This window comes from Artemia sp. Qi Xiang Cuo, chromosome 14 (assembly GCF_049724085.1).
Source record: "Artemia sp. Qi Xiang Cuo chromosome 14, ASM4972408v1, whole genome shotgun sequence".
Taxonomy (NCBI): domain Eukaryota; kingdom Metazoa; phylum Arthropoda; class Branchiopoda; order Anostraca; family Artemiidae; genus Artemia; species Artemia sp. Qi Xiang Cuo.
The window spans coordinates 11,640,677-11,662,846 of record NC_142807.1 but is presented as its reverse complement, the minus strand read 5'-3'; the positions used below and the strand labels follow the sequence as shown (position 1 = coordinate 11,662,846).

Genomic DNA, 22,170 nt, shown 5'->3' with positions numbered 1-22,170 from the left:
AAAAAAAAACGAGAATCTAACCTTTCGAAGTTTCCTGTACAAAGACAGAATAGACACTGAATAAAAAACCAGGCAGGAATCAATGAAAATGAAATTTACCAAGATGATTGTGTAAGGATCTTTCGTCTTGCATTAATTTTGGCTGGTCTACAATTTAGGTTTTCATTAGATATGCAAATAGGTTCTTTTAAGTTTTTTTGGGTGAAAATATTGATTGAGTCCTTCAAGATTAAACTGTCGTAAATTGGGCTTAATGAAATATCTCCAGTATCTCTATTTATTGCTAAATTTTGGTTCATATATTTTTTTATCTCAATTACCTCCTTAAAAGTTTGTGGTACGCCATTAACAGTTGATATTAAAGTTGCCTCGTCAAACAGAACTAGATGGATAGACGATTAAAAAAGATAAAAGAACAAAATATGGAGCTTGTTCCCCTAGATTCAGTTACACCATCTGTTGATAAAAAAACTTTCCTCGTTTCACAATATATCCCGACACGTGGCAATAGACTTAGAAAAAATTTAGAAACACATAATCTTTCTGTTTCTTTCAAAAAAAACAAAAAGGTTGAACATTTTTTTAACTTAGGACAGGATAAAAAAGATCCTTTACTGGGTCGTGGTGTCTACAGAATCCCGTGTTCTTGTGGAAAATTTTACATTGGTAGAACCCATCAACAACTAGGTGAACGTTTGCATGAGTAAAAATTTCAATAGACAAGTCCCTGAGATTAAAAAATAACAATGACAACTTTGATTCGGCATTGGCTTCGCATATTTTCGTAAACCCGACCCATCTAGTTCTGTTTGACGAGGCAACTTTAATATCAACTGCTAATGGCGTACCACAAACTTTTAAGGAGGTAATTGAGATAAAAAAAATATATGAACCAAAATTTAGCAATAAATAGAGATACTGGAGATATTTCATTAAGCCCAATTTACGACAGTTTAATATTGAAGGACTCAATCAATATTTTAACCCGAAAAAACTTAAAAGAACCTATTTGCATATCTAATGAAAATCAGTGTAAATTACATAAGCTCAGTGTTGCAATCACACATTAACTGATTTTAATATCAATGTCTGATTGCAACACTGAGCTTATGTAATTTACATTGATTTTCATTTGTTTCATGAAAAGCTCCTTATGTTCATTAAAGTTATTAGCTAGATACATAAAATTTCACACTTACTTCATCATTCTACGTGTCTATATTACTCACATACGTTTTCACTCTTACTTTGGGCTTCCGTTCACTTAATTACTGGGTTGGCTAATTGCTCATGGTTTGTCTTCTTGGTGTTTTGCTTTCTGTCATTCGTTCTTTGGAATAAGTGTTTATGTTGTCCTCAAGTATGACTGTATGCACAAAATTGTCCGTGCGTGGTTCCTTACGTCATATACGAGAGGTTAATGTTGTAGATTCGTTGAAATGTCTATTAGGTACGTAACCCTTGGGGAATTGATTACATGAAATGGGTTTCTGGTCGCTAGCTGGGTATCTCTTCTTTGACACGGTTTGACCGGGAAAATTAAATACTCGTACAGTCTGTGTTTCCCGTAAATTTTTCACGTTCAATCCATTTTTTATTTGGACTATGGGCTGCCTTAGGATATTTACATTAACTAGGGCATGATTGTAACTTGATTTAAGTGTCTTGGCTCGACGCATTGTCTTTGATTTTTCAGTTAAATAATTCATGATTATTGAGGGCTTAACATGGAGATGAAAACAGTAATAGCTGTTTGGTTCTCTTCTCTGAACACTTCATGTTGGGAAAAACTTTAGCACGTACAGTTTATGTTTCCCACAAAAATTGATTATGATTGGTTCTTCATTTCATGGAGGATGGTTTGGTTTTGTGACATCTAACAATAATTGGATAGTCAAAACTTAAACCTTTCGTCTTGTTTAACATTTTGTCTCTAATGTGGGGCTTAAGATACATAGTCCTTGAGTGATTGACTCTGGGTTTATTCTTGGTGTTTTAAACATTTAATCTTAAGGCCGTTGCCGTCTAGGGATTTGACGGTTATTTATACTTTTTTACGACATGACTGTTCGAGGCGGCTCTTTATGTAATCATTGATTCAGGCATATCTGTATAGTGTCCTTAGTTGCCAATATTGCCTGAGATAAAATTACCTGGTACAAGGTTTTTGTGATTTGGACTGGTGATCAGGATATCGTCTTGAGATATTTCCTTGGTGAGTACTTGTCGGTGGTTGATGAATGACGAGAGTAGATGCTACTGGGTTGTATCCGTGTTGCATATTGGTACCCCAATAATTAGTTTGCACTGATTACTTTGCTTCCTAGAATAGAAATATCTGGGCAGAATCATGTGCTCTTTAAAATTACATAAGTTAACACATATATACAACAACATACGGTTTTCATAATATTCTGCGTGGACAATTTTTTGAAATAATAGTTATGATTAGTGGTATTAATAAAATCAATTTAGTACAGGTACAGTTAAACGCAATGCTAAAAAAATAAGGGCAGATTTCATGCTTTCATGCATGTTACCGCAATCATTAGATTATTATCATATAAATAAGGTACTCATCAGAAAAATGATAGGTGACAATGAGTATACACGTATATACATGCGTCCGTAACATATTTAATATTCAATAAGTTCTTTAATTGTCATTCACTACTCATCGACCTCAAGATATGCTTGTCTCTTCTGATATTATTGGCGAGGCCTGGACTCTGTTTTATGTGAGAGGTCTCGAGTTACCCTGGATTTAAAAATCTTTACTGTTTAAGCGTATTCATACCGCTTAAGAAATATATCTTTTGCAGTATGTGCACCCATGCGGCTGCAAAAACAAAAAAGAAAAATTTGGGATTTGTCACGGCACGAATGAGGCCCTATATTATACATCGCTATATCACAGCCTCCCTTACTTTTTTTTTTTTTTTACCTCAAGGTTTTTAATGGGGTGCTGGGTTCTGGCCTTTCATATAACCCTGCTCGATTTGATCTGAATTTTATATTTTTATAAGTGTTATTATAAACAATATTCCGTAATTTAGGTTAAACGCAATCCGTATAGAATACGAGATTATGAATACGAATCCTATCGTCAGGAGGGTATACCACCAAAAAGTTGTCGAAAATAGTCAGTATCTACTTTCTACATACGTCAGTCTTTGATCTTCGTTGGTAAATAGGGGAATTTGAGAGTCTAAAGCTTCTTTTATTTTTGTTAGCGTTAAGGGTCCCTTGATATTGTCTAGTTTTGACCATATTGTGGCTCTTACTTTTTCCTTATCAATGTTAGGGATTGTATACTATAGATTGACTGGTTTGAAGTTGTTTATCTTAGGAATTATTATGTTGGTGCTTGTTGTTATGAGGGGCGTTTGCACCGTGGCTTCCTTAGTCAAGAGCCTGCATCCTTGTTTTATTGTTATTGTTCTCACGTCTTGTAATAGTAGGTCAGATCTTTAGCTTGGGTCGATTCTCTCTGTGTTATTATAACATGAGATAGTCCCAACTGTTTCTTTTGGAACAGAAAACAGCCACAGATCATTTCTAAGGTGAATGAATATTTCTTTTCTATTACTGCCTAATAACGCTTCGCATGAGTTGGGAATTTCTTCTTGTTGAGTTTCTTTTAAAAATATATCAAACACACATGATCCGGGTTTTACGTTATAAATGGGCAATGTTAGTTGACATACTAGGTTTTTGAATGCTACACATTCCTTTAGGTCCTGTGGATTTGCTAAGGCATATTTCCTCCTATCTTGATCGACTAGCAGGTAATCCGCTTCGGGGGTAATAGTCATGAACGAATTAGTTCTACCTATGTTGGCTGGAAACGTAGAAATTTTATACAAGTCATATATTGATTGTTGATTTATTAACGGGATTGTTACCACTGCAAATAATTGTTCATTTATCTCTGTGATGTAAACCTTCAGCTTGGTGTAATAGTGAAATAAGTTTGCTACTTCTGGTTCTGTTGGTAGGTGTAGTCCAAACGTTAAATGCGTTTTTATTTCATCCAAGATATTTTTTAGGTTCGAAGGATCCACCAGGTCATACGATAAGGTTCCTCCGGAAAGGGCGAATAATGCACATTCAAATTTGCTAACATTAGTTGCCAGGTTAAGCAAGGACATTGTTACTATGTCTAGTGATACCATGGTGAGGCTCGAATCGGTAATCACGCGATCTACTTCATTTTTTAAATAATTCATTATGTTCACTGTTTTTGATATTTTCTTCGAGATTGCCTCAATTTTGTCTCTCTGTTAGTTGGCTATACTGGCTTGTATTTTTTGGACATGTAAGGTCACGTTCATGGCGTTATTCAGTTTTCCTACGTTTTGCCTTAGTATATTTAGGTCTTCTTCAGTTGAAAGCCCAAACAAGCGTGAGGCTAGTTCTCCCATGATTGGTATAAGACTAGCTGATCTTCGATATTTGTTTCTTCGAAAAAATACTTTAAAGATTCTCGTTGTACTTTGTTTTAGTTTTTGTATTTCTGTATTGAACAATTCAAATAGTGCTTGCAATCTCTGTCTATATAATATTAGAAAAGATTGGTGAATCGATACTCTTAGAGTGTTCTTCTCGTTTAGCTCAGGTAATGGTTTGATATCTTCCCGTGCTGGCTCATCGGCCATTGCTAATCTAGCACACGTACGTTTACCGTCTATTGTCCAACATTTCTTGTGTGGGTAATCATCTTCTTCCTCCTTTTTAGTTTTATCTTTCTTTTCTTCTGGTTGAATTGCCTGTACCTTTATCGTTTGCATTTTTGTATGCCTGACTGTGAGTCTTGCTCTAAAGCCTAGAGTAAACATACCAATCGATTAGTTGCTGTAGAACATGGGTCCCGTTGACCACGTCCACTTTGTATGTACAGTTGGCATCCAATCATTTATAATGGTCACAATTTGTTTTGAGTCCGTGCTTAGTACGGGTACCTCCGGTGTGGTTCTTGTCGTAGTTTCTAACATTGACGATTGTATATCTCTTGTCGGAGTCTCATACGTGGGCGTGTTTGTTTCGTTGGCTTTTCTGTTTCTTTCAGTAGGCTTTTTATTCTTATCATCTTGTTGTGTATTTGAAAATTTTAATTCCTTTAGGTTGATAATTTGCTTGTAATCCTTTTCCTTTGTTAGTTTTGATATTATTCGCTTCGTAATATTTTGTTCGGCATGATTTTGCCATAATTCCTTAAGGAAGGTCCATAGGCTCGGTAATTCATTTAGCATGGCGTAATTCCCATCATAGAGTTTATTCTTCTTAGAAGTTGCTAAAAGGGGATCGGTAGTATATTTTGCCGTGGTATATTCGTCTATAGATCCATCCATACTGCGTAATTCTCTTTTTCTCCTGTTTCCTATATTGTTAGTTCCCAGAGCTTTGTCGATTTCTGCCATTTTCTTGTCAAAATCGTCTTCTATGAATTCTGACTTTAGTTTGGGGAGAATGGGAGGTAGATTTCTTGTATTTTCCCTGTGGTGCATATCCTTTGTGGCCTGCAAGTTTTTGTCCGATCTTAAGAATTGGAATATAGAGTCCTATAATTCATTGGTGTTTTTTTTCCAGTCTCATTACCTGTTGAAATAGGGTTTCAAACGGTTTAGGATCCAGTTTCATAAATATTTTCCAGGCATTGTGGCTCGCAAGTAACGAGTTCTCATGTTTGAAGATTATTCCATGTTTTACGATGTCTTGGGCTATAGTTTGGGAAATGAAGATTGTTATGACCTTTGTTATCCACATCCTTTTTTCTGTTTATAATAGTCGCAGAGTTCTTGGTTGAATTAACAAAATAGAAACACAGGTCTCCAACAACAAATTGTACTGAGACGATATAACACTAAGTTTGTACACTGGTGGAATGTTACTTCAAAAGTTCATTACAACAAAATCATGGTAAGAAATTGGTAGAACACTGTTGTAAGACTCAAACTGAACTCAAACTAAGACTCTTAGTAGACTGTAAAAGACTCAAAATAGACTGGCGCAAAATTGTTAAGTCCTAACTATCTATCCTCTGCAATTATGCCGGAGGTTACGTTTAGGCGTTGCCAGAAGTATATTTTTTCAGTCCTTATTGGCTGCACTAGTTGTCCTACATTACTATTGTACTGGCTTGCACCAATGAGCTACTTGGGTTTAATTACAGTTTATGACTTTTAAGATGTCACTCTGGAATTTTTCTAGCAACTAAAAATTCTACACTGCAATATTCTGCTAGCAGGTGTTGCTTAATTTATGACTTTTAAGATATCACTTTGGAATGTTTTCGAACGATCAAAGTTTTATATTGTAACATTTTCCCAGCAGGGTGTCGCTTAATTTTAAGAAGACTCATATTTTATTTCTTTGAAAGTTATTAAAGGATAATACAATTTAATTGCACTAAGATACCCAGTTTTAAATTTAGTCTCCAGAACAATGCATTTAGCTCAAGCAAATATATTTTGCATCTCGAGTGACTACTTTTTTGTATTGTAAATCTTACTTTCTTGACAGTTTGGTATTTTCGAGCGCTTATTATTTGAACACAGGTGTTAGTCACCTGTCGTATAAGATTTGATCAAGCTAATATTTATTGGATACTTTGGAGACGGGGAGTCGGATTTACTTGTTACATTTTCTGTGGGAAAGATTTTTTGTTTAATTAACTGCGTTTATTTCGGTATCTTAAATTGAACGCTTGATAATTGTTTGATTTGTAGGTTACTTGAATTTTCGGATTTACATTCTTGGGTGATGTTATTTTACTGGAGTAACTTTAATTGGGGAATTTTGATGTATATTTTTTGAGAATCTGTCCCATTACACTCAGTCCCTTGAATTTAATATGCCAAACTTATCAATGAGAGGGTCTCAGCCTGTATAGATGGTTTGTTGTTGAAAGCGGTGTTCCATTACACCTTTTGTACTGACATATTTTTTTCTTCTGATTTGACTAGTTTGTGATTTCTTTAACCAACAGTGAAAACAGGGACCTTAGAGAGTTTCCATAAGAATAGATGCTTTTTTAGGAACCGCTGTGATCTAAGGGACCAATGTTCGACCCTTAGGTTATGCTATTACTGTACTCAAATTGCTACTTCTATGACATAGTAATCTAAAGTCCGTTAATCTACCAGTTATAACAACTTAGAAAGTTTCAAAAGAATGATAGTTGTACTTAAACTTAAAAAAAACACACCAGGCAAAGAGATTCATTTAAAAGGTAAACATATGTTGTTTAATAGAAGGTAAACATTTGAAAGAAACATAAATTTTTCATTGCAATGAATGACACTACCTTTGAAGCAGCAGTTGACCAATAAGCAATCAAAAATGAGCAATAAAACACATAAAGGACAAAATTGGACAGCATTTGTTAGCTAAAAGTAATAGCCGTACCAGACTCTTTTATAAACATAAAATATACAACAACGAGGGCTACCCTTAAAGCTCGTTAACATTTGAGGTTTTCAAGAAAACTGGTGAACTCAGATAAACAATATAGAGCTTAGGGGAGGTTGCATGAATCCTCCTTCTGTGGATCTTGGTTGAGTTTCCCGAATTTCTACTCCAGTAAAAAAAAATACACCAAATGTCAACGCACTTTTCCAGATAAAGCAAAGGTCGCTGGTTGTTTTCTTGTAAAAAGATGGCAGAACAAGCGGCTTAATACCCGGCCGCACAAATCAATAAGAGGATTAAGCATAAATACAGAACCGAAAAGGCATATCCAGAATTTTTGGTTCGGAGGGGGGGGGAGAAGAATAAAAAGAAACCTTGCCCCTTCCCAGATACTATCTTGAGCACCAATGGATGCTAACATTAAGTGTGAGATTCAAACTTTTTTTTCATAAGAGCGTGACTATTAGAATGTAAGGTGGACTTCTTGTAAGGATGTCCTAGGAGTAATCTTGAAAATTTTGAAAGGTAAAAAACTTAATTTTTTTTTTCATTCTAAGAGGAACAAAAGATTAAAATATATAAAATGCACTGGAATTGAAACCAAAAAAAAAAAAATTAACCTAGACAAATTACACTTAAAACACGGTCTTAGAGACATCAAAACCAATACTAAGAGCTATCTGTTAACCACTTATATGAGCACACATAATTGTCCTCCATATCCTCAATCATGTCACCAGGCCCTAACATGCCAGGAATGGCTGCATGTAGTTTCTTCTTTTCCTCTTGGGCCTGTTTGCACAATAATTCTCTTTCCTCTAGAGACAAGTTACTGACATCATCCCCAGAAAATCCTCTGATTTGCACCAACATCTTCTTCAGATGCTCTCTGAAAAAATAAGGTGTTATCAAAACATTTTTGGCTTAGATATATTTAACACAATACAAATTTTTTTTGGCAAACACAACAGAAACCGCATATTATTTTTGTAGATGACTCCATGATTTTCAACAGTTGTAATACATTTTTGCCATTTTATTTTTTATGAAATGCCCCCTCCTCTCCCTCACAAACACACACTAAAACACTCCTACCACACAGGACATTTGAATTAGTTTGCAACATTTTAAGAGACAAAAAGGATTTATGAAGTAAAATCCATGTCCATCCTATTTTGAAGTCATGTGACATCATACAATGATTTCGTAATTAGATGACACAAACAGCCTTCAATGTATTATAATTATTTTTTTCCCTGATTACTTTGTATGGAAGGAATAGTCGCAAAAACTTGAGACTGGCTCATCTGATTGAAAATTAGATTTTCTAGTGTTTTTTTAAGAACTAAAAGTAATTGGAAGGGCAACAATACTTCAATGTGCCTCCCACGTCTAATTGGCTTGCAACTTACAGGGCAGATAGACCTCAAGGGAAACAACAATGTTTCTCTGATTGGTTGTTTTGGTATATTAAACTTGGAACTGAACTAGCAATTTTTGTTTTCTCAGATTAACTTAGGCTTACATAGATGTAGACAGAGACAAGATAACCCCAAGAAGGACAAAGTTCACAAGAAATGTTGCATTAAATTCGTAACACCCAAATTAGACCCTAATTTGTTTTGTCTCTTGATTGGCTATCAACTTACTGCGCATTTAAACTAGGACAAACGAACATAAGAGGGATAACCCCCAAAATTGTTTAAACATTGCTTTTCTGCGATCAGCGTGAAAACTCCTTGCTAAATCAGCTGGACTGAGGTGACGTTAACATAGGGGACATTCTCCTATTTTTGGTAATTTCTGTTTGCTTTAAAGTTCATTTATTTATCTATACCAGTCTCTGTTATCTTTGGGGTAGATGTAATTATTCAGTTTATTTTCTTTTCGCTTTTAATTTAACTTATTCCACTGATAGTATATTCTGTTCGATTTTAGTCTGAATTAAATAAATAAAAAAGCAAGTTTTTTCAATTGAAAATAAGGAGCAAAATTAAAACTTAAAACGAACAGAAATTGTTACGTATATGAGGGGCTTCACCCCCTTGTCAATACCTTGCTCTTTACGATACAGTTCAAATTTTGTTCAAATTCTTTAAGAACGACCCCTTAATTATAAAGGCTGTCTAATTAGAATTAATAAATAAATATGTGTTAATAAATACATATGAACATATTTATAATTACTTTACTAAAATAATAATCATAAAATATTTCATAATACGTATATTAAACAATCATAACATATTTCACTGCAATATGAAACCCACTGTGTAGAGATTTTAACAGAAGAGTCCATCATACCAAATCATGAAGGATGTCACAATTCATATCACTACTAAGATCCAAATGAGGTTCTTAAAATAGAGGTTTTCCTAGAACCACTAGTCTAGAGCAACAGTTGGCGAATGCTGTCAGAGATACGATATTGCAGCAGTCGTAGCGAATGCATAAATTACAGGGAAAAAATTCCCACACAGAATCGCCAGAATATTATTGTCAGAATGAAATATAGATAGCATTAACACACCACTATTATACCGTTAAGCCACGACTGGCACCAGTATTCGTGTGGTAATGTACGGATGTCACCACTTATTGGTGCAAAAATGGTGTTCCACCACTTACTAGAGGTGATAGCCCCTGGCGGCGCCAAATATTATAATGGGATACCCACGCTTACCACAACGGTTCTGTAAATATAGGGTTTGGTTAATACCCAATTTACAGTATACCCTGCCCCAGGGTATGATAACGTGATCAAGCGGTAACTGGTCAACCTCTAAGGCCAAGGGTGTACCCAACGCGGGTCACCACTAAAAATCTCTAATTATCTCCTTGGAGGTAACGAACCCCCCTGTCAATATAATAATGACGGTATCTTGTAACTCTGTTCCTACCCTGTCTGGGTTCCTGGAAAAATTAGTCTACACAGTTGTAGAAAATAGCTTAGCCTACTTGCAATCTTCCAAAGGTCACACACATAACAAAAAAAAGAATAGAGTTCCCCAAACGGGGTCCCAATGTAGGCTAACCCAAAAATTCATTCTGTACAACATCTTTTCATAGGGGTGGACCTTCACTTGGCCCAAGCCAATCCTCACCATCCCCATTCAAAATCCATTCTACCTTTTTCTTAACTTTATCTTTCAATGGCTCAGACCAGGAAGTCCCAAATAGAATTAACTTCAAAGCTTACTTATTGCGAAAGAATCTAGCTTAGCAACCAGAATTCAACTTCGGATAAAAAATTATCCTATTAGCAATTATAATTACAGAAAAGAAAATGGGTCATTTATCTGAAAAGAAAAGAAACAGGGGTGGAACCCCAACAACCACCGATGGAAGTCACTAGACTAGTAAAATGGACGGTCTTTTGTTTTACGGGCCTCTCCAGCGAACAACCTGTGCAAAGAAGATCGCTTAAGACTAGAAATATTAACTTTGGTTAAAAGGTGTTTTTGCAGAAAAACGATATCATGACATAATGGATCGTCAAGCAGGAGATCTTTATCCTTAATACCGTATATATATACATATTTAAACACACAAAGCTGGCTTGCGTTGGTTGAATCATTTTGAGGGGCAAAAAATGCTTTGTTCAAATCAAAATCTAATGTCTTTTCAAATATAAAGCTGTAGGACAGATGATCTTTACCACAATTTGCATATTTTGATAAAACGCATCATGGATTGTCCCTGGTGTTTGCATCAAGGCCAGCACATGTGGATTACTTCATTTCGGTGGACTTAAGAGGGCGACTGGCTAATTGTTAGTTGCCCTAGCACCTGCCTTGGCAATTGCTAATTAAAGAAAACATTGCCATTCAAGAAAAAATGTATCTTTTTTTCTCATAGGTATATAAGATACTAGTAGCAGGGTGCCATCTCTATATTCTGTTCTTAATCACGTGCAATCACAAAAGAGAAATAAACATGTACTAGACATTAAGGATCTGAAGAACCAAGACTGAAACTCAAATCAGCCCAAAATGGAAACTAATTTCCTACACATTGCTTTCTCTTTCACGATTACAGCTGAAAAAGAAAATTATATTTTCGCGTAGTTTGTCCATGTCAAACACCCCTTGGATGTTTAGACTACCACCCGGAAAATGAAAAGAAAAGGCAACAAAATATATCAACAAAAACAATACCTTAAAGCAGGTATGTTTGATGCGTGAAGGTTGACGTAGTTACATATTTCTACCAAAGTTACATCAATTTGGTTATCCGTCAAATGTGGAAAGTCAGATTTTAATCTTACTTCCACAAAGCCAATGAGACCATTTAAATTTCCTTCCCGCCACACTCGTTGAAATTGTTGGCGATAATGGTCTCCCGCCAAACTCGTTGGAATTGTTGGCGATAATGGTACTGTAACTTGACCAAGTTTGACTATGCTGAACATGTGGGCTAACACAGTTGCGGGCAGCGTTAAACCTATAAAGAATTAATTTAATAGGACTAGAAACAACGACGAAGAAAGAAGAAAAATATAAGCCCCAAGCGCATATTAGCGCAATATATGATGACAATAAATACTCCCTAATTAATGAAATTCATATCGGATAGAGTTTATTATTAGCAATGATAGATATTCTTACTGCTTGAAAACTAACTTTAGCTGCAGTAGTCTCAAGATTCGTAATTTCCTTTTAGAGGAATCAACAGACGGGTTTCAAGAAATAAACAACCCTTGGGAAACCATTCCAAATGAAGGTACAGGGTCTTATAAAGCTGCTCTTCATGTATTCAGTGCAGGGTCTCTCCTCTTGTAGGCAAAATCAAATCTCTCACTCAGAGGTTGTAAAGTTACTCAGTTGTTCCAGCAACTGACCCTTGACGCCCTATTTTGGATCATTTGCTGACCCCAGCGCCACGCAGACGTATCAACCGAACGCCGTCGACGAAAGGCCCGGTTGACCGCCGCCGAAGTGTCGCAACACCACCGGCGCACCACCACCGATAGAGGCAGCGGCGTTCGGCTGACTTTGAATTAATTTTACGGCAATTCTTTATTGCGTCAATCGCAAAATCTGAGTTTTTTTTTCGTGTGGTTAAGTAGTTCGATTTTCCTGATTAGGAATCAAGCAGGGTTTGCACTATCCCCGAATTTTCGGGATTTCACCGAAAATCTATGGGTCACCCCAAAAAAACATTTGGTTCCCAAAATCCCCAAAAATCACCTAATCACGATGGCACCCATAATGACTTATCACTAGTGACTATGCTTACCAAACATTCGTTTTTTTACTATAGTTCATCAATGGTTGCTTGTTCGTTTATTCTCGTCTCTCGTGTTACTTAACGTATAAGTCAGACAGATACAATTGCAATATACACGGTTCTTCATATTTTGGAAAAAGTATCGTCTTTATGAAATTAAATAAAAACAAAACAAGTTTTTATTAACTAAAAGTAAGGAGCAACATTAAAACTTATAACGAACAGCAATTATTCCGAATATGAAAGGGGCTATCTCCTCCTCAACGCCTCACTCTTTACGCTAAAGTTTGTTATTGTTTTAAAAAGTAGTGGTGAAAAACAGTCAAATTTTAGCGTAAAGAGCAAGGCTTTAAGCAAGGGACAGCCCCTTTCATATACGGAATAGTTGCTGTTCGTTTTAAGTTTTAATGTCGCTCCTTACTTTCAGTTAAAAAAAAATTTGTTTTTTATTTAATTTCTGAACGTTTTTTAACTAATGCAGGTTCGATTTTGGCTCACCGTGCATGAAAAATTAAAACACAATTTGCATATTAATTTTGGCAGATTTATTCCGGATACGAAGGGTTGCCCCCTCCTCAATACCTTGCTCTTTACGCTAAAGCTGTTAGCACTTTTAAAAAAGCTTCCTATTCTAATTAAACAGCCCCTGTGTTTCAATTTTAGTAAACAGTCCAACTTTAGTGCAAAGAACAAGGTATTGAGGAGAGGGCAACCCTTCATATATGGCATAATTTCTGTTCGTTTTTCAAATAGTGCCAGTAAATCTGACTCACCCTCTATGAAATATACAACTCCTCCTCACGGAAAACTCCTCCGTGGAAATTTCATCCAACGTAGTGCACCCCCCCCCGTCAAATTCCCTCCAGACAGTTCGTTTCTTGCTGAGAATCGCCCCTTCTCTGTAAAATTGCTTGTGGACGATTCATCCTGAAAAATTCTCGTTAGCATTTTTTCATTGGAATAGCTAAGACTGTAATCTCTGATCGGTTTCTCGATCACTCCAGAAATGCCCCCTTCCGTGGAAAATTTTTTCCAGAAAATAAAACACATGGAAAAAGCCCCCGGGTAATCCCCCCGGAACATCTCCATATAAAAAATCTGGCTAAGAGAATGTAAGACAATTAAAAAGAATTTCGTATAGTAAATCTTTTAAAACACCCCAGTGAAACATTTCTCCTAGAATATTCACTCATCAGAAATTTCTGTTGCAAAGGAAGATTCTTCCCTTGGAAATCCACCCCAAGCACACCCCCCCCCCCAAAAAAAAATGCTGTATACTTTCCAATGATAAATATTATATGTAAACAAAGCGGGCAAACTTCACAACTTGCAGCCCTTCCCCAGGGAACTGTGGCGGGTCATTTTACACCTAAAGACTTAGTTATTAGATTTTTCGACTCTGCTGAACAAAACGGCTATCTCAAAATTTTGATCAGGTCACTTTGGGAAACATATGAGCGTGGGAGGGCGCCTAGGTGCCTTTCAATGTTTTGGGGCACTTAAAAAGGGCCCTAGAAATTTTGATTTCCTTTCGAATGAGCGGTCTCGCAATATTTTAGGACCACTGGGTCGATACGATCACCCCTGGAAAAAAAAGAAACAAACAACCGCTTTTTTGAAAATAAGGCAAATATTCTGAGGCTTGTAACTTTTGATGGGTCCCACTAAAATTGATGATATTTATATATTTGAAATCAGCATAAAAATCCGATTCTTTGGATGTATCTATTGATATCAAAATTGGTATCCATTTTTTAGAGTTTTGGTTACTATTGAGCTTACTCCTTACTTACAGCTCGCTACCAAAAACTGTTTGATGAGATTAGACCATTTCAAATGCAATTTCCCAATTGCTACAAGATTCTTACGTTATTCGTAGCCAAGAATTTTATTTTTAAGTTGAACGGAACGCATACACTATACAGGTTCAGTTGGATTTTGAAATTTATAGTCAACAGATTGTTGCAACAGCTGAATCGTAAGTTTGTAAAATTTGGTTTTCTTTTGATATTTTTGATACATTTTCTTAATGTTTAATACCCAATTATTGAACGCCTTCCAGATTAAAGAAAATGCAATCTTATTTCGGAAATCCCCCCCCCCCAAGAAAAAAAGCCTCCTAATGAGACAAAATTTGGTTATAAACTATGTAAAAGGTTGGAGAATTTAAGATTGAAACGGAGGTGACCCCAAAATATGATTCACCAAAAAAATTGTATGTTATTATGCCTATAGAGGGGGGGGTATAGGGCTATCATTTTAAAATGATAATACCTCATTTTCTTTTAATTGAAAGCAGGGATGCCTAAAAGCTTTTTTTTTTTTAATTAAAGAAGAGACGGAAAAAAAAGATTTCAAATTCTTTGGGAAACCATAGAAATATTTTGATAGACCCAGGGCCCCCCCATTGGGACTTGTTCATTGTCTTGGGTATTTTGGATTTCTTATAGGCTACTGGCCTAATTTGGCTTTTATGTGTGCTCCCTTTTAATTAGATTCCAATGATCTTATTGAATGCCATGGCGAATCTATTATTTCAACTATTATACAAGGGTTCTAAAACGCCACAGCCATTTTATTTCTACCAGATTTTACTTCTCTTGATGAATAACAAAGAAGACCAGCATCCAGCCAGCGACTTGCAAACTTTTTAACTCATGAATAGGCCCGAATCTGTTGTAAATTCAAGATGGGATTTAAGAAAGACTGATGAAAACATTAATGTTTGTGGTCAATATTGATCGCGCCGAAAAAACCATCGGCGGCGTGCCGCCACTGCCGGCCTTCACTTATCAGCGCGGCACCGGGGTCTATTTGCAGTCATGCCAGTAGGGTTTTAGGGGCCATACAAAAGTGGAAACAATAGTCGGCAATAGGCATAGTGCAAAACTTATTGAGAGCCCCTGCCTGATAAAATTACATCCTTAAGAAAAAAATGGAGTGAAGTGACAAAGAAGGCAAATGACTTTCTGTTTATTGAATATATTGGACCACAAAACCCCCTTGAAACTGCAAATCACTGTAGATAACACTAAACTTTGAGCCACAACTGCTTTAAATCGAGAAGGTAGATAGATAGACAGAAAGAGAGAGAGAGAGAGAGAGAGAGAGAGAGAGAGAGAGAGAGAGAGAGAGAGAGAGAGAGAGAACAACGGCTGGAAGGAATGATTATTTTGTCAAGCCATTTTTAATCTTTCAAGTTAATGATTTAGCAAAAAAATAAAAAAATAATAGGTCAACTACAATTATATCAAAAACACACAATCAATTCTACTGGCAAAACAAACACCTGACAAGATAGAAAATTACTTGCAATCCGCTTAAGCTATTAGTTGTTCCACTCAACTACAAGTAGAGGAAGGCCTGCAGGAAGGATGTTTATCATATCACCTAAAGATCAACAAGCTTCAAAAATAATAGCTCTAAGAAATGTGAAACGTGACAACAAGAGGGAGCATCAAAAAAGGGTAAGTTGGGTCGGGTACCTAGTTGTTTACTAGTTGGGTTGGGTAAGTAAAACTTGTAGCATAAAAACTTGAGAAGGACAACTGTTTCATTTTTAATGTTAAACCATCTGAAATCTGACTGACTGAAGTGTATTTAAGAAATTCTCAGTCAAAACATCTAGTACTAAGCCTCCAGGGATGCAAAGCCCCCCCCTCTCTGGTTAAGGATTGTAAATGATACAATTTACCCTTTTTTCATATGCAGAGTTTATCATAACGAAAAAGGTTGAATTTTTTATTCTAGGTGGGTTAGGTTCTTAAATACACTTCAGTCAATCCGATTCCAGATGGTTGAACATTAAAACTGAAACAATTGTCTTACTCAAGTTGGCATTCACAAATTTTATATTATAATAGTCATAAGCAATACAATGAGGCTACCTGACTAAAGAGGGCTTAGTGTATTATTTATCTATCCCCCACCCCCTCCCGATCAATTTATATGAAATTAGTTGTTGCAGAAACTACATAGTTGTCACAGAAACTAAATAAATGGAAATCGCATGTTCTAGGGCCTTTTTTAAGAGTCAAAAGCTATTGGTGAGCAACCAACCAGACTCCCTCCAACACTTCTTTTAGATACTCTCCCCCCAAACACATCCAATCAGAATTTTGAGAAACTACCACAAACAGGGGTAGGACTAACCTTCCAGCTCTGCTTTCTATAGACAAGAACATCATTTGCGCTTTACTGAATACAAAATGTATTTTAAATATTCTTTTTTATGATGCTAATAAATCCAAATTGCAGAGACTTTCTTGAATAAATTACAATGTGCATTAAATTATCAATCTACATTTTGCTACTTCTTCTCAGCAATCTTGGTCAATTTTGTGATTTTCCTTTTGTTTTGTTTTAATGTAATGACAAATAAAAATACACTACTCGAAAAAGAAAGCATTTTCAGTAAAGCCAAAATGACGTTATTGTTTTTAGAAGGCATAGGGGGTGTCAGCCCTACTCCAATTTGCGGTAATTTCTTTCTGTTTTTAAGCATTGCTCAATAGTCTATCGTAATTTCCTTTCCTTTTGAATATTGCTTATTTATTGAAAATATTTGTGTGTGTTTTACACTTGAATTACTGTTTCAATTAATTTCCGCTCATCTTGGACTTCCTATCCGTTCTGCGAGAGGGATTTGGCTTTAACTTAAATTTTACTTGAAAAACTTTATAGATGGCGTTTATGACTTTCAACTATAAGGAAAGGAATTTTAGTACACAAGGATCGTTTAAAAAGTATAGGATCGTTTAAAACAGAAACACAAGACCTGAAAACACAATAAAATGAAACTATTTATGAAAAAAAGCTGGATAAGACTGTCAAACATACCAAGACTTAATGGAGCATCATTTAACAATTTAGAACATTAAATGTTTGAATAATATATGTTACTGAATACATCAAAGTTAACACATCTATTACAGAAAGACTAGGAAAAATACAGCAGAAATTTAAGATAATGTTAATAGATAACTTTTATCAAGAATACAGCCAACACAGCCATGAAAAATTACAGAATGGTTGCAAAAACTAGAATATATTAATATTGTTATTTCTTTTACCCACTCTTTACAATAATAAAAAACGTAGAGTAACAAAAAAAAACTTGCATCTGAAAAAACCTGATAAGGAAGCAATAAAAAAGAATCCATGAGAGGGATAGTAAAGCCATACAAAGGAGAGTACTAGAAGTTTTGGTAAAAGAAAGAAATTCACATTAATCTATGTAAAGACCTATATCCAAAAAAAGAAGTGGAAACACGAGAAACCATGTAAGATAGACCCGTTTTAGTACAGCTTATAAGAAGCAGGTCATCAGCATAGGCGAGACATGATACATCAGAAAAACCAGAGATATAGGTAGCCAATATCTTTGCCACAGCTCCTGAAATACGCAATTTAAATAGGGTTACAAGCACTACAGTGGCGTCAATTCAAGACCCTTTAGGGGAAGGTGGTAAAATTTATTCAAAAGAATCTGGGGGAAAATAAAAAGTTGGTTGTTATCTCATTTTTCCAATAAAAACACAAAAAGGGGCATTTTTAATGAAAATATCCCCAAAAAAGGTATTTTACAAATCTAAGGATAGGGCATGTTTACCACTTCAATTGACACCATTGACTAAAAATTAAGATAAAAGCTTATAAAAAAATACCTGAGGCATGTGTAGAATCAAACGCCACACAGAAGACATGCTCCATTACTTCAAAGAAATAGGACTTATATAAAACCCTCAGCATGACAAGTTTCACTATTGGCAAAGTTCAAAAGCATTTGATTTAGTATTGTAAGGCCAGTGTCTGCAACATTCCTCATTGTGTGTTTAATGGCCCAAAAAATACTATCAAGAACTAATTTAAATTGTTGTGGAGTGAGATCAGTCAAAACACTAAAACAATATTCGTTGATAGATTGCAGCATCAGATAAAAACTTGTTCTATGTTCTGGAAATTCTTCAAAGTCTTTACCAATCTTTCTATAAGTACACACAAATAGTTCTTGAAATATGTTTGAATTAAAAGAAGGCGAGAATTCCCAAGAGCCTTTACAACTGTCGAAAAAGTGCTCAGGACACAGGGTTCTCGATCAGCTAGATCTTGACACTGCTTGTATTCTTCAACAAAAGCTTTCAAAAGTGACAGAATCCAATTATTAAGATCTTGATTTGACCCATGACAGTTAGACACCCAACCAGATATTATCTTTAATATTTCTTGTTTAATTATCCTCATTTTCTCTATAATGACTGGTCTGGGTTCTCCTTCAGGTAGATTTTTAACGGTTCTTCTTCAGGTTCTTCTTCAGGTAGATTGTGGACAGGTTTTGGTACATTCTTGGCAGTTGACTTGTAAATTTAATGCCAAATATGGTGCAAGATCTGGTATTGATTTTTAAAATCTGAACAATTCTTTCAAGAATTGAAGGTTGTTTAAGCACATCAAAATTTTTAGATACTTGTAGCACAATGTTATCCCATTCTTCATTAGAGAGAAACAAGTATGCAATCATGACATTGATTTGTACCATTCCCTGTTCGTTTTCAGACAACATAGGGCTAGTCTGCACCTCATCAATCATTGCAGCTATCAAAAATCCTATTGCTTCATAAAATCTTAGATGTTGGCGTGACTGTAAATCACATATTAAACTATTAATTGAATTGAGAATGTACGAAAGAGACACTTCGTCTTCTCTAACATAGATATTCACAAAATGTTTCCCATTATTTTTAGCAATTTTTGCAAATCTGTCACATGCCATATCTCGGACACCAGCATGCGGGAAATGGAAACCCTTGAACAGTTCAAGGACGAACTCTTTCAATTCCTTCAAATCCCCACTTAGAAAGCGAGTATCCTGTCTTACTATATACATAGAATATAGCGCACAAGTAACTTCACTATCTTCATCGTCTTTTTTCTCTCTAAATCTAATTAGCGATTCCATGAACGAATGCAAGAATCGTTTAGAATCTCCTTCGTGCATAGCTCCAGAAATGCAACCAATAACACGACAAAGATGTTTCAACAACTCTTTTTGGGGATTGTCTGATTTGTTAATGATTAATTCAAATCTTTCAGTCACAATTTTGGCTGTGCTGTTAACATCTAAATGTGTTAGATATACAAGGGTTTCTCTAATTTTTGGATCCCAGGGGATTCTGTTTATTAAAATTTGAAGAATTTGTTTTATCATTGGTCTATGCAATAGCTGTCTCTGTGGGTTGACGTTACTATATGTAAAACTGTTCAAATATTGGTTTTTATAGAGTTCCAATAACATCGAATTCCAATACTCCAAACTTAGGTTAAAGATCTCAATATCTTCAAATTTTGAGATCCTTCTGGCGTAGTCTAAGTCATTAGTTAGAGGGCCATTTAACTTTCTTTCTTCCAAAAGTTTTCCATAGTTTTTCAAAAATGCACAAAAAAAACTGCCATATTTTTTATGAATTTCTGTTCAGGTTCTGGGCCAGCAGCATAGGCCTCATTGACATTTGTATCAGGTGATAAAATTGTGGTAACAAAATGAGGTGGTAAAAAAAAAACCCAGTTCAAGTATCCAATTCAACAAGACTCTAGGAAGTGTTTCGAGGATGGCAGCAACAAGGGCTGGACTTTGTGATCCTTCTAATACTTCGGTAAACAAATCATTAAATACAATTATGTAAATTAAACTGAACACTCTAAACAATTAAATAAAATGAGCCCTGTTGAGCAAGAACCACCATCATTACGATGGTCTGGTCACAAATGTTAACTTTCGTCATTTCACTGATAAAATAACCGAGTCAAATAACTACATAAAAAATTTATAACTATATGACAAAATAACTATATAAAAATTTGTAGTTATAAATCCTTACAAATCATTATATTTATAGTTACAATAATTTAAAGTTATAGTTACAAATTTATAGTTATAGTTATAAATTTATAGTTATAGTTATAAATTATAGTTATAAAGTCATAAATAGTTACAAATTTATAGTTATAGTTATAAAATATGAGGGGAGGAGAGGGACAGCAAGCATTCCGTCCAGCAAATTGTTATTTAAAATTGTTAATTTTTTGCTAATTGTTGCTCAAAATTGTTAGAAGACCAATTTCAACAATTCTATTGAAATTTCAATGTCTTATAATCGAACAAGTTTTAGGTTGTATTTTTGAATATTATAGTGTGTAAGGCTAAAAAAGACTACGCCTGATAATCATAAATTCTACCCAAATACTTAAGGGCGCATTATTCAAGTACGGTCAATATTATTATTTAATCTGTGTTTGTTTCTCATAAATTCGACTCTAAAAAATATGTTATCGCATATACTTGAAGTCTCCAATTTAATATGCCTCTTTAAGAGGTATATTAAAATAACTCTGTGTGATTTAAATACCTCTTTTGCTTCGGCTTATGATTTTCACAGGACAAATCACAAAATTGTGATTTCCCTAGTTTTTTCAAGGTGAGTGTACTTTAGGTCTATAGTATATAGCTTTCGACAATGGTGATTTGAGTGGTATACCTCTTTTACTTCGGTTGAGGTCATTTTCGAGGGTGAACTAAAGATTTCAATTAAAATAAGCCGAGACACACTTTTTACTAGGTTAAAGCTATTGCCGCAACCATTATTTTCAAACATTTAATTAAACATAAAAAAAAAATCTTACAATAGTCTTCTGTTTTTCAGCGTCAGTTACTTTCTTCTTGGCATAGGTGTCAGGAACACAAGCATTTTCAACTTTTGGAAATTCAGCCTTCGGTTGTGCAACAGGAATATTTATCACAGTAGGTCTATGCATGCCTTTGCCCTGGCTCGGACGTTGAGGCAAAGGGGTTCTACCTCCTTGCATTGGAAAGTAAAGATATGCAGGGAACATTGCGCCAGCTCCTGCAGTGTCATAACGATTAGACATCTGCTTCCGTCCTTGATTCAAACTACCAGGTTGCTGCAAAAATAAATCCTAGTAGATCAAATACTTTAGTAGACGAACAAACAGCAAATTATGTTGATAGAAATGTTTCATAATATAATAACATAAGACTTGATTAAATGGAAACAGTTCTGGAGCCTAAGCTAAACCCCATATGTTGTCTAGACTTTTACTTGGGCTAGATTGGGATACCATGGAATGAGAGTTTTTGGTCTGAATCTAAGTTCATTCAAAGTAGAATTTGCTCCATCACTCGGCAACATTTTTTTTTCTAAGCTAACTAATTATCTTTTTAAAATAAATACACTATTTATTAATTCATCAATATAGGGGGACTTTGAATATAACCATAATCTCTCACATCATCACGATATATACGAAAAAACAAGTAAATTCATCTATAAATGACATTAACAACATAGAAACGCAGACAGTCACTTGGCTAAAAATAATTATTCTGAGCAAATATGCGAAAATGGCAGCAAATGCGACCATTTAAATATCAACACAATCAAGAGATGTCGCGCACATGAATTTTTGACTGATAAAAATAATTAAATTATCGTATCTCAACCTTTTTTGTGGCAC

General features: G+C 35.1%; 1 protein-coding gene and 1 long non-coding RNA gene across 3 annotated transcripts in view; one reads left to right on the top strand and one right to left on the bottom strand.

The window, feature by feature from the left end:
* LOC148944128 (uncharacterized) overlaps positions 1-22,170 on the top strand; it is a 60,172-nt gene that overhangs the window by 846 nt on the left and 37,156 nt on the right. The window lies entirely within an intron of this gene.
* On the bottom strand, positions 7,241-21,507 carry LOC148944129 (exportin-1-like). Of its 2 annotated transcripts, none has more exons than XM_089100110.1 (3): positions 21,319-21,507; positions 11,568-11,853; positions 7,241-8,299 (listed from the first exon to the last, which is right to left on the bottom strand). In XM_089100110.1, the coding sequence occupies exons 2-3, from the start codon at positions 11,819-11,821 to the stop codon at positions 8,080-8,082; spliced, it is 474 nt and encodes a 157-aa protein (XP_088956236.1). In that variant the 5' UTR covers positions 11,822-11,853; positions 21,319-21,507; the 3' UTR covers positions 7,241-8,079. The 2 variants fall into 2 exon arrangements, with proteins under 2 accessions (XP_088956236.1, XP_088956234.1); XM_089100108.1 differs by lacking the exon at positions 21,319-21,507 and adding an exon at positions 18,306-18,681.

Coding starts and splice junctions, on each gene's coding strand:
- LOC148944129 (XM_089100108.1), bottom strand. CDS start 18,390: ATGCTGAGGGTTTTATATAAGTCCTATTTCTTTGAAGTAATGGAGCAT. Junction 11,854..18,305: donor TGATTCTACACATGCCTCAG/GTATTTTTTTAT, acceptor AATTCTTTATAG/GTTTAACGCTGCCCGCAACT. Junction 8,300..11,567: donor TCAAACATACCTGCTTTAAG/GTATTGTTTTTG, acceptor TTATTTTTTCAG/AGAGCATCTGAAGAAGATGT.